The sequence below is a fragment of the Lineus longissimus genome, chromosome 17 (assembly GCF_910592395.1).
Source record: "Lineus longissimus chromosome 17, tnLinLong1.2, whole genome shotgun sequence".
In the NCBI taxonomy this organism is placed as follows: domain Eukaryota; kingdom Metazoa; phylum Nemertea; class Pilidiophora; order Heteronemertea; family Lineidae; genus Lineus; species Lineus longissimus.
Window position 1 is genome coordinate 1905810 of NC_088324.1, and position 12151 is coordinate 1917960.

Sequence of the window (12151 nt, forward strand, 5' to 3'; positions counted from 1 at the left end):
TTAATCCGAGTGGAATCTTATGACTCCTTTCAGTGTTGAGAAGTACTCCAGTTGTCATTCTATTTATTTGACTTGAAAATCATTTCATCTCTGACTTGAAAATCATTCTATTTATTTGATCATTTCATCTCTGACTTGAAAATCATTCAATCATTGAAAGTCGTTCTTCTTTGAGGTCAACCAGTCCCAAACCACGTAAAAGGTCTCCGCCTCCTGTTGTCAAAACTCGGCGTCCCATTCCGGGTCCTATCAGTAAGGCTAAAAAACTTCCATCAAAACTTGTTGGCAACTCTAACGAGTCACATATTTCTATTGAAGACAAGATCTTCACTTGTCTTTTAGACACTGGTTCTATGGTCAGCACAATTTCTGTTTCAGCGTATCAAAATCAGTTCGCTGATCTTCCCTTGCATTCCTTAGACAACCTGTTACAAGTTCGCGGTGCTAATGGTGCACGACTTCCTTACCATGGATACATAGAGGTTAGAGTGAAACGTCCTTTTTCTGATCGTTACTTTGACATACCTTTGCTGGTCGTTCCAGATACCACTTACAATTTCAAGGTTCCTGTTTTGGTTGGCACCAACATCCTTTCACTTTGTAATTTTGATCCTGGGTTAAGCTTGCCTAAGCCCTGGAAACTTGCGATTTCCGCTTTGGTCACTTCCCGTAATGCTATTGTTGGAAATGTTGTGACTTTGAGTCCTGTCACTTTGCCTCCGGATACTCAGGCCAGGGTCTCTGGTTTCTGTAGCACCCATGGTCGTCTTCTTGGTGAAACTTCGGTGATGGCTGAGGCTATTCCTGGTGCCCGATTGCCTGGTGATGTTATAATTGTACCCACCTTTCTTGGTCTTGATGGACACAAAAAGGAAAGGGTTGGTTGTTGTGTCTATAACCACAGTAGGAAAGCTGTCACGATTCCTGGACGTACTGTCCTATGTTGTCTAGTTCGGGCAGAGTCTGTGTCGGAGCGTGATCCATTAGATCCTTCTGTTTGTATTCCTTCAGATTATCAACCTTCAATTATTCAGTCTTTGAATTTGGTGAATGGTAGTGTAGTCCAGGCTTCACCTTACACTGAACATCAAAACCAGTTGCTACAAGCCATTGACTTGTCACACATTTCCGCAGATACTATTCAGTCTGACTTGCGTTCCTTGTTGATGAAGTATTCTGATGTCTTTTCTTTATCAAACACTGATCTTGGTCGGTCCAATCTAGTCACCCATCGCATTGAGTTAAATGACACAATCCCTTTTAAACAACGTTTTCGTCGTATTCCACCTTCCATGTTTGATGAAGTGAGGTCACATCTGGACCAAATGTTGCAGGCAGGTGTCATCAGGCACTCTAAGAGTCCTTGGGCTTCCAACATGGTCCTGGTGCGTAAAGGACAGGAGTCCCCGCCTATGTGTGGATTTTCGTCAGCTTAACCGCCGTACCATCCGGGACTCTTACGCCTTGCCTCGTCTCGATGAGACTCTTGATTGTTTATCTGGTGCCAAGTATTTTACCTCTCTTGATCTCCGTTGTGGATATTGGCAATGTGAACTTGATGAAAGTCATAAGGAAAGGACGGCGTTCACGGCTGGAAATCTTGGGTTTTATGAATTTAATGTTCTTCCATTTGGCTTGTGCAATGCACCCAGCACTTTTCAACGTATGATGGAGCGTTGCCTTCAGGATATTCATCTGCGTGAATGCCTTATCTATTTGGACGACATCGTCATCTTTTCAAGGTCCATAGAGGAGCATCTGGAGCGCTTAGAGCATGTTTTTACCCGTTTGAGGGAGTGCGGTTTGAAACTCAAATCTTCTAAGTGCTCATTTCTTATGGAGAATATTAAATATTTGGGTCATTCTGTTTCGGCGTCTGGCATTGAGCCTGATAACGATAAGATTGAGGCCATTGCCTCCTGGCCTGTTCCTCAGAGGTCAGAGGACGTTCGAAGGTTTCTTGGTTTTGCGGGGTATTATAGACGTTTCGTCAAGGGATTTTCGTCCTTAGTCCGTCCATTGAATGATCTTCTTCCTCCTACTGGCACTAAGACCAAGAAGGGAGCCAAGAAACCTGTTTGTACTCCTTTTTATTGGGGAGAGGAGCAGCAGTCGGCCTTCGACAACATGAAGTCGATTTTATCAAACTCTCCAGTTCTTGGCTTTGCTGACTTTTCCCTCCCTTTTGAACTCCATACAGATGCGTCCTCTACGGGGCTTGGAGCTATTTTATATCAGGTTCAGGATGGTCATCGGCGTGTCATTTCTTTTGCTAGCCGTAGTCTTAACAAGGCTGAGAAGAATTATTCAGCGTATAAGCTTGAGTTTCTCGCCCTCAAATGGGCCGTTACTGAGAAATTTTATGACTATCTATACGGTCATCGGTTCTCAGTGAAAACTGATAACAATCCTTTGACCTACGTTCTTACATCGGCCAAGTTGGATGCCACTGGGCATCGCTGGCTGGCTGAACTCTCTTGTTTTGATTTTGATATTTCGTACGTACCTGGAACATCAAATGTCGATGCCGATAGCCTCTCTCGAATCCCTTGGGAAAAGGTTGAGTCCGAGAGTGTTCAGGCTATTTGTCAGTCATCACATGTTGATGGGTTTGTTGATTCACTTTGTCTTTCTATACCAGACTTGACTATGAATTGTGAGGATTCCCCTTGGCCTAAAGTTGATCTGCGAGCAGAGCAGCGAGCTGATGCAACTTTGAGTAGGTTAATTTCTTGGGTCGAGTCTGATAAATGTCGGGGGCGGAAGTTTTGAGGTTTGGAGGGTCGATTTTTTTGTGATGTTTTGAAATTGTGATGTTTTCGTGGTGCGGGGCTCGAAACTTTTGTTTTGGCATGGGTGCTTTGAGCCGGCATGCTGGGGCGGTGTATGGCGTGTGTGCGGGATGGAGGTGCGCGGGTCCTTCCGAGATATTGATATATATAGTTGGTGTCCTTTTACTTTCCTACAAGAGTGTACAATTGCGCCACCCTTGTCACTGCCGATTGAAATATGCATTTTAAGTGTAGTAAATACTGTGATCAGATACCTATCATTATTATGGTAAAATTTGCTTCCATGCAATCGTATATGAAACTAACCTGGACGTTATCTGCTTATGCTATTGACAGGTTCTTTACCCTTTTGTACTTCGTTAGCGTGTTCACGGACACGTTATATGTTTTTGCATAAACCTAACATACGTAGATATATGTTTGTCAACTTTTGTTCGCTACCAGTTTTGGGTTTTGGGGAGTAATGAGTGGATTTTTTTGATGATAACGCCATCAATTTCAGGGCGTATCTACTGAAATGTTCGGGTTTTCCCCCCATTACTTCCTTGCGAGCAAAATGGAAGGTGATGAGGATGTGTTGACACCCTCAGTGCCTTTCCATTGTCGAGCAAGGCTATTTAAACCCAGGCAGGCTTTGTCTCGGCCATTCGATTTCGCTACCTGCGTACAGCCACGGAGGACCCTTGCAGTGATCGCTATTAGCCCCAAACGGAGTTGATAGAAGATGATCACTTTGGGAGGATTTTTGGCTAGCCCCCCCCCCCCTCCCTGTTGGGCATCTTCCTTTTCTCGCTCCCCTGAACTGAAATGTTCAGGTTTTCCCCCCATTACTTCCTTGCGAGCAAAATGGAAGGTGCTGAGTATGGCAAGCCAAAGCGGAATTTATTCAAGACTTTAGAATTACTATTCAAGAAGTTAAATATAAGTTCAAGAAGGAAATATATGTTCAAGACTAAAATATGTTCAACCTTGAATCAAATGTTTTCAACCTTGAATAAGATATGTTCAACCTTGAATCAAATATGTTCAACCTTGAATAAAATATGTCCAACCTTGAACAAAATATATTCAACCTTGCATAAAATATGTCCAACCTTGAACAAAATATATTCAACCTTGAACAAAATATATTCAAGACTCACGTGACCATATTCAAGACTCACGTGACCATATTCAAGACGCACGTGACCACAAAATTGATGACGTAGAATCTGTGGTACTTCTGATGCGTTCTGTTTCACGACATGATTGATTGCCTGTATAGCCTAAACACTCAAACATGTCAAAAGACAACGAGAATCCGATACAGTGGTGTCGGCCTTAAGAATGAAAGGTGAGAGGCATTGCGCATTTTGAACCTATAATTTGCCTGATATGTCTTTGAAACATGTATCGACTCTGACATTCAGTCACTCGGCATCCATGTCATGATGTGTAGGATTACAGTACATGTCAGGTGTAGGCGGCTAGGTACGTGTGCAACCATGTGTAGGCCTACTGTGTATCCTATACGTACAAAATGTATACGTGTATGTTTTATGTAGTGTAGGGCCTATCATATCATGGACCTTTTAGTATAAAGGTCCATGATCATATCTACTTCTAGCCAGGCCTACTTTCATGGCCTACCATGCTCAATGCTTCTACATGTAGGCCTCCATGTCTACTTGCGCACACATCCCCCTCGGAAATTATACATCCACAGACGGTCATTCCAAGTACCCGAAGGTGAAGAAGAAGTATAACCAACCCAACATACCTCGCGCATGTGTGGTGTCAGGTAGGCCTACAGTCTACAACACCACGGTGTGGTGACGGTATGGGTATACCATGAATTTAGCAAATACCATTTCAATCAGGATAAGGCCTTATCTGTTGGCCTACAACTATCCCCGGCCCCTATGTATGTTCATATTCTCACTCCCAATACCGGTATACAAACGTATATCCACGGTATTTATAACAAGGTTAAATTCTTGCTTATCTGCTTATATAAATGATCATCTTCGGCCTATCAGTTTTAACCAAGCATGTTTTGAGCTAAATTGTACCAATTTGTTATTCTAAAATATTTCCTCTTTCAGTTCACAGAATGTTAACTTGATGAAGCCACTGTCCAGCCAACCATGCCAAGAGGAAATGCTGATCGCGCTTTGGGTCCGAGGCCAGTTTCTGACTTTTGGTTGGCACTTGTTCGATTCGTTGCTGAGGCCTATCCCCAATCCTCCACACACGACATCAATGTTGCAGAACAGTACCGTCGACAGCTTGAAGAACAGATCAGAACTACAAATGTTATGTTCTCGCGTGCATATGATCTCATGAATGAGGAACAGGATTTAGCCAAACAGGCCGATCTTGCCCAATTTACCAAACTTGTGTGTGCAGTACTGGCCCAGCTTTTAGCATTGAGGGAAAAATTTGAATTAAAGATTTATCATCTCATGAGTGAAATTGGCCCTAGAAACTGTAATTCAAATTTTTCCGTCGTCAGTGGGGCTCCATGTTTAAATGATGAAAACCAGTGTGGCAATCGGCCAAGTGGACGGCCCAGTATTCAAATCAACCCTGTGACTGTACAGTCTTTGAGGGATGCTGGGTTTAATTGGAGGTCAATTGCCAGTATGAATTCCTCAGTGTCCTCTCACTCACTCCAATCATACTATGATTGGAGTGAGTGAGAGGACACTGAGGAATAGACGACAGAGCTATGACATGAGTTTCTTGATTGTGATTTAGAATATTCTGAAATCACTAACAATGAACTGGATGAAATTGTGACTGCAATAATGAAAGTGACTACTGTTTGTGGGGAAACATTAATGATGGGTGCTCTTCGATCACGAGGTTAGTTAATGTTTCGTACAAAATTAGAATTTAGTTTGTTTTAAGAACTTATAGTTTCCTTCAGCTAATTTGCAACTGATTAAACTCTGGCCTAATGGTCCCATGGCCCTTAAGTGATTATACTTAGAATTACAATGGTTGATTGCACGCAAACTTTGCAAGATGAAATGATGCAATTTATTATAGTCTGTCACCATGTCAGAGTACTACATTGTACTTTTTGAGCACTTAACCTCCAGTCAAGGCCAATATTTAAAGAGATTCTTTGAATTGTTCAATTTAACAGGATACAAAATTCAGCGACAGCGAGTCAGGGATAGTCTTGCTCGAGTGGATCCTGTTGGTAGAGCACTTCGTCGAAGATGTGTGATTTACCGGAGACATTACAGTGTTCCACATCCTAATTACATATGGTAGGCTCTTTGTTTACTGAATCAATCCTATTGCCATGACTGAAAACTGAGTTGGGCCTACATGTACCGACCACAACATGAGAAATTTAATATACATACATTGCAGTATTTTTACAAACTGGTGCACTCTCGGATAATTGAAGTTGCCTTACATGTACATGTATACATTAAGCATTCAGTATTTGTCGAGTAATAATATCAATCAATACGAAAGGTTCACAAACACAGGTGAATAATGTAAGAACAAAGGTTTGGTATTATATTTGTAATTGTTACACTAGTCTTTTTTTTTCAGGCATATCGATGGCAATCACAAGCTGATTGATCCTTGGGGCTTTGTCATTCATGGGGGAATTGACGGCTTCTCGAGACTCTGCACGTATCTACGTTGTTCAAACACCAACCGCTCATCTGTTGTCTTGGAATGTTTTGCTGATGCAGTTCAAGCCTATGGCTGCCCGTCACGTGTACGTACAGATTATGGGACTGAAAATGTGCTTGTTGCACGCTACATGTTGAGTAACAAAGGACTCTACAGAGGGAGTGTGATAACCGGATTGTCCACTCATAACCAGCGCATCGAAAGGCTTTGGCGTGATGTTGGACAGAATGTCAACTCATTCTTTATTGAACTATTTGACAATATGGAACATACAGGTTTGGCAGACAGGTACAACCCAGTACACATCTACGCTTTAAGATACATTTTTGTGCCGCGCATAAACAGAGCCCTTGATGAATTCCGTAACCAATGGAATAATCATCCAGTTCGAACAGAGAAGCATAATACTCCCAACATGCTTTTCCTTAGGGGTATGATGGTTCATAATGATGCATTCGATTTGGACCTCATCAACACCGTGGACGAAGATGGTCCTGTGCCAGACATTCAAACTAACAACAATGTACAAGTTCCTGAACTGCCATTTGATTTATCCGAAGACACTGTGTTACAACTCCAGACCGAAGTTGATCCCCTTGCAGATGATGGCTACTTTGGTGCAAATTTGTTCTTGTCCGCTGTGGAGATTGTTAATCGTCAAATCAACAATCATGGTTGATTTGACAGTGTACATTGTTCTTTTTTAAGGCAATTGGACAGACATCATGTATTCTTGCCCAAAGAAGAAATAACAATAAAGATGCATTTGTGAAAAATATATATTCTTTGTTTTAACTTTAACTTGACTCACTGTGTCCAAATCAGAGTGAAGCCTCAGACTCAGCTCACCATGCGAATTGACTAACATGGAGGCATGAAGCAACAGAGAAGATAGAACACCAAACTGAACATAATTTCACAAGCATTAAAAAAATATAATTTCAAAAAAAAAGGCAGCAGAAAGATCCTATCTAATCTCAGTTTTGCTATCTCCAATGTAGAGCGTCAAGGTATTTCCAAATAGTGTGTTCTTTAATTTCTTGTCTGCTGAAAAACAATGAAAATCACAAAGGGCACAAGAGAATCTTCAGTTTACCCCAAGGTTTGGACAGGGTTGCTGAAGCAAACAAGACGGAGGAACTGAAATGGTCCATGTTTGTTTCCTCTAAAAGTTCAGAATGCACCATATGATTTTGAAGACAAAGGCATTCAGTCATCCTTGATAGTAGGTCTGTCAAAGGTATCATTGGAACAACTCAGGCAAATCCAAATCCAGGGGAACAGGCAATTCCCAACACCATGTTTTCCTTGAAGGTACTATAATACGGGGTAGCAGGCAGCCGCAACAAGTTGGCGCACGTATTAGAGGTAGGGAAGTGCGTCAGGGTTTTTTTTGTTACCGGATCAACAGGAGCTTGATATGACAGTTCAATTGAAGGGATGGGCATGAAGCCCAATGGCGGCACTTGAGCTGCTCCGGTGCCGAATATTAAAATGTCTGAAAGGCTAATGCTAATCTTCTCCTCTTCTGCATCTCCCTCTGAAAAAAACACTTTCATTAGAGTGCTTCATAACAATGCAGTGTGTTGGGATACGTATTGACTGTGTTTGATTCTTCAGTCCATTCCACTGGTTCAAAATCCAGGGCCGTATGAATTCATTCATGTAGAAATTGCCAACAGTCATGCATTTGCAGTACATATTTTGCCATGAATCCAGACTTCAAATAATAACTACGGTAGGCTATAATACAGATTTCGTCTTATTTAGATACCGGTATTTGTGTCAAATCATAAAAGCATACAAGGTACATGTAGCCTAGAGTGACTTGTCACAGATATTTTAGGAGAATAAATACTGATCATACCTTGGACATCTTGGAGGAAGTCTCTCCACCATCCGTTTACTTTGAGATCAGTGTCGTATTTGTTTGAATCCTTTTCCGCGAGTTGGAATTTGAAAATATCCTCAACACTCTCAGCTGTTAAAAGTAGATAAGCATAACAAAATGATATAGTTACATCAACCATTCACAACACAATTAACTTAATAATCCTGTCTCTTCACAACCCTTCGAATAAGACGAAAAATATGTATAATTCCTTGTCGTCCTTACCTGTCAATGGGCTTGGCTGATGACAGAAAATGTCCTTAAACAATGTTGGGTGTTGTCGGACAGTGGCCAACAACCCCAAAGTCCTTAAGCCATCTTTGAAGCTGAAAAATATAGTATAATTTTTAATTTTCCTTTGGTATACCAAGTGATGAGACCATACCCCCTCTATTTAGGACAGTGGTCATTTGTATTCAATTTCACCTCTGTATTCAGGACACCTCTCTACGAAGGACAGCATTTGCCAGTCCCAAGGGTGTCCTTCATGGAGAGGTTCTACTGCAGTTGCTTAAAATGACATGTCACAACCCATATCATTGCCTCATCTGTCTAACTTACCATTCCAAGCATGACTGGACACGTCCCACAACATAGAAGGCAACAGCTGCTTTAGTGATTGTCTCCCTGTCATTAACAGTCCTAATTGGGATTAGACAACCAGCCAAACTAAGGAAAGAAGAGGCTTCGGTGACTGCTTCTTGAAGTGTCTCAATATCTCTTGCTTCTCTTATCTTCAAAAATTGCCAATGTATTACTAGTAGATTGAGTCAAGATGAACAGGAAACCTTCAAATTTTTTATAAATGGTAACTCTTCAGAGATTGGGTTTTGCCATCATGCTATGACGAACTACATGTACTGTACATTTCAATTTTCTTAGGGGCTTGGAGCTAATTCTTTGTTGTCTTAAAATGTGTGGTAGTCGAGACATGTTGAGTCCCTAACTCCCAAATAATCTGGGCTTCAACTTGACAGCTGCACAGAATCCTGCTGCTGGACTAACCTTTTTGAGCTGTTTGCGTACTTCTAGGTCTGCCACATCCTCAATTGTTGGATCTTGTCGTCTGTCATGGTCATATGCGACACAGTCGTAGAGGGTTGGGCTAAAAAAGCCAGGGGGTGGGCCACCGTGTATGACTGAGACGGCAATCATCCGCCCAGCCAACTGGTAATCCCCGTCAGAGAGAGCTGGAAATAATATCAAGATTCATGTGGTAAGGTTAGGGTGATTCAATAAATAAAACAGACCGTGCTCGTCGCTGGACCTTAGCCTAAAAAGTTTGAGTAACAAAAATTTAACAGACAAAGATTTTTAGATGATCTTAAATCTAAAATGCACTGTGATGCCATGTTACACTGACCTGATACACTATCAGCTTAAGGGTAATCAGCATCTACACAGAGACATGTTTTCATCTTTGGTGGTTTTTGATAGCTAAGCTTGCAGGACACCTACATATATGTTGTGTTAGACTTACTCACCAGAGGCAGACAGAGCCAGCACTTTACGGTCTTGTGGTCCTTCAAAGACCTTATGACCTTGCAGACTGGCCATTAAGAGACGAAGGAATTCTCTTTTTGGTCCACCAATGTCGATAGCCCCCTCGCCTTTCTTGCCGTCCGTAAAAACAACCGACATTCCATCGAAGGGGCTATACGACTTCCTTCGAAAGCCAATTTTTGCCCCATCAAACACGTCTCGTCTGTTGACGTTAAACTTTGATGTCTTGTCATCGTCTATTTGGCTCTGAAGTAGCACGAGTTCATCTCTAATTGTAGTAGTGTCATCAATTCTGAAATTAGAAGGTTTTCTTTTCATACCAGTATAATGCTGAATTGCATGGTTTGAAGTCACGTTATTTCTGCTAACCCCCAATCAGTAAATATAGGACATTATCAGAACATTCTATGGTCACAAAGATGGTAGAAGGGTACTCACTTGTTTCTATCTTCAAGAGAGGCTCTTATAGCCTGGTTTAGTTCATCATCCTCTCTATCTCCATCATCATCATCATCCTCTTGATGAACATTCAAGTCAACATACTGGCTATAGATGGCGAAAAGAAGGGTTTTATTTTGGAAAAAAGAAAGTGAAAAGTCAGATCATTTGACCAGGATTAACACAATTCTCATTGATGAAGCATGTGTCATATAACTGAATGCAGTCTGCAGAAAAAATCAGAACTAATTAAAGTTCCATCGATGATATCCACAAATTAATCCACTAGTAAATGTAACTACATGTATGCTGATTTAGTCACCCAAAATGCTTTCAAAAGATCTACTAACTTGCAGCTGCAATTCACGCATACAATTACATGTTTGCAAAATAGTACCTACCTGTATGTTCCTCTATTAACTGAAGGGACATCTGTTGTACATGTAGGTCCTGTCAGTGGTATTCTCCTATCACTGAAAGATTAATTTCAATCAAATGAGCTGATGTCATTTATGCCTAAGGTCTTTCTGTAAGTGTATGTCCAAGGAACCATCCATCTGGGTAGGCCTACCGGTATTTGGCTTTTGTGAAGATGGAGAGGCATTCTAAATTGGCGACCTCCTCATCCAAGTTGTTCCATAGTTTCCAGAAAAGGTGGTAACATCATGCAGGATTACTGAGAAAGTTAACTGATTCTACATGCTGAGAGTTCTAAATTTGGTGACTGTATTCCCGACTGACCATAAACAGAAAGGCTGTGTTAACTTGACAATGAAAATGACCGTCTACCATGCCAGATGATCTGGTTTGCCTTAGGATTCAGTTCCACCTACCTTCGCTGGATATTAATCACCTGGGGAGAAACTGAGGAGGGCAAACTTCGTCCCAAATTTCCTCGGGCAACTATAGATGGTAACTGTTGATCCGGGAATGCCACTGGCAACTCCTCCTCATCATTGTCACTGACAAAGTCCTGAAAGTTGAATAGTACATGGACAGACTAATAAATCAATGTTTTGCTTTGCTTTTGAAGAAGCTCCAGGACTGAGAAAAAAACAATGAATACCAACTGTCTCCTTTGTTCATTCATGCAGATTGCATAATTTCAAAGGGCAAATGAACTTGCCAGTTAATACGGCTGCTAGTAGTGGCAAACATCTGAGTAATTACCAGCACAATTAATTATACGTACCTGGACATTCTGATAAAGGGTTGGGTCAAAGCCATCCTTTATTTGGCCGCTGGCCATTACATTGACCACCCCCTGTCCACACAGATTGAGGACTGTCTGTCCATCAAATTTCGTGCCTATTGGCATATTCGGCCGGAAAATTTTATTTCTCTCCGCCTTCACAAAGATGAATCTGAAATCATAAAACAAACAGTCAAACTCATATTGAAGGCTGCACAGATTCTGAATCTGTGGAGCTGTAACCATACCACAAATAATAGGTGAACTTACTTAGGTTTTGGAAATTTTTCAAGCTTGTCCCAGAACAAGGAGAGGATAAGATCCTCCACTTGCTGGGAGGTCATGTCCGTTGAAAAGACAACGCAATTGGCCACACGGCCAGCGTTGTATAGAACTTCCTTGTCTGTGGGCTTGGAAGTCATGCCAGAATCCAGTAGGACAACGTCCTTTGTTCTCTTTCGCACCGTCACTGAAATATGATAGACATCATTATTTTTTACTAATCATAGTTTATTGAACCACTGAAAGGCCTCATCCCGGGCCTTATAGCCTAGCGACTATATGGATGTAGGCCTTGGCCGACCTCCTCGATTTCACGAGACACTGCAATATCAAACCATTGCCGATGCTGAATTGCATTCTAGGCCTATCATCTCAGTTCTCACACAAATGGTTGGTATGTCTATAGGCCTC

The 12151-nt window shown here is 41.6% G+C and overlaps 2 protein-coding genes across 2 annotated transcripts; one reads left to right on the forward strand and one right to left on the reverse strand.

Annotated features, from left to right (window-relative positions):
- Positions 1–5514: 5514 nt before the first annotated feature.
- On the forward strand, positions 5515–7277 carry LOC135501588 (uncharacterized). The gene is made up of 3 exons (XM_064793765.1): positions 5515–5639; positions 5926–6052; positions 6348–7277. Exons 1-3 carry the CDS (start codon positions 5582–5584, stop codon positions 7111–7113), a joined length of 951 nt encoding a protein of 316 aa, XP_064649835.1. The 5' UTR covers positions 5515–5581; the 3' UTR covers positions 7114–7277.
- An 84-nt stretch (positions 7278–7361) lies between these two features.
- Positions 7362–11843, reverse strand: LOC135501460 (G2/M phase-specific E3 ubiquitin-protein ligase-like). Its single transcript, XM_064793588.1, has 11 exons — positions 11729–11843; positions 11459–11630; positions 11100–11239; positions 10668–10739; positions 10267–10374; positions 9810–10120; positions 9331–9515; positions 8887–9059; positions 8551–8651; positions 8302–8415; positions 7362–7974 (listed from the first exon to the last, which is right to left on the reverse strand). Exons 1-11 carry the CDS (start codon positions 11800–11802, stop codon positions 7691–7693), a joined length of 1734 nt encoding a protein of 577 aa, XP_064649658.1. The 5' UTR covers positions 11803–11843; the 3' UTR covers positions 7362–7690.
- Between the last annotated feature and the right edge of the window lie 308 nt (positions 11844–12151).

Bases quoted from the DNA above. Each gene is read 5' to 3' on its own strand.
- LOC135501588 (XM_064793765.1), top strand. From the start codon at position 5,582: ATGAAAGTGACTACTGTTTGTGGGGAAACATTAATGATGGGTGCTCTT. The intron at 5,640-5,925 runs GTTAGTTAATGT...TCAATTTAACAG, and splicing joins GGGTGCTCTTCGATCACGAG to GATACAAAATTCAGCGACAG. The intron at 6,053-6,347 runs GTAGGCTCTTTG...TTTTTTTTTCAG, and splicing joins CCACATCCTAATTACATATG to GCATATCGATGGCAATCACA.
- LOC135501460 (XM_064793588.1), bottom strand. From the start codon at position 11,802: ATGACCTCCCAGCAAGTGGAGGATCTTATCCTCTCCTTGTTCTGGGAC. The intron at 11,240-11,458 runs GTACGTATAATT...TTCAACTTTCAG, and splicing joins CCCTTTATCAGAATGTCCAG to GACTTTGTCAGTGACAATGA. The intron at 10,740-11,099 runs GTAGGTGGAACT...TTAATCTTTCAG, and splicing joins GTGATTAATATCCAGCGAAG to TGATAGGAGAATACCACTGA.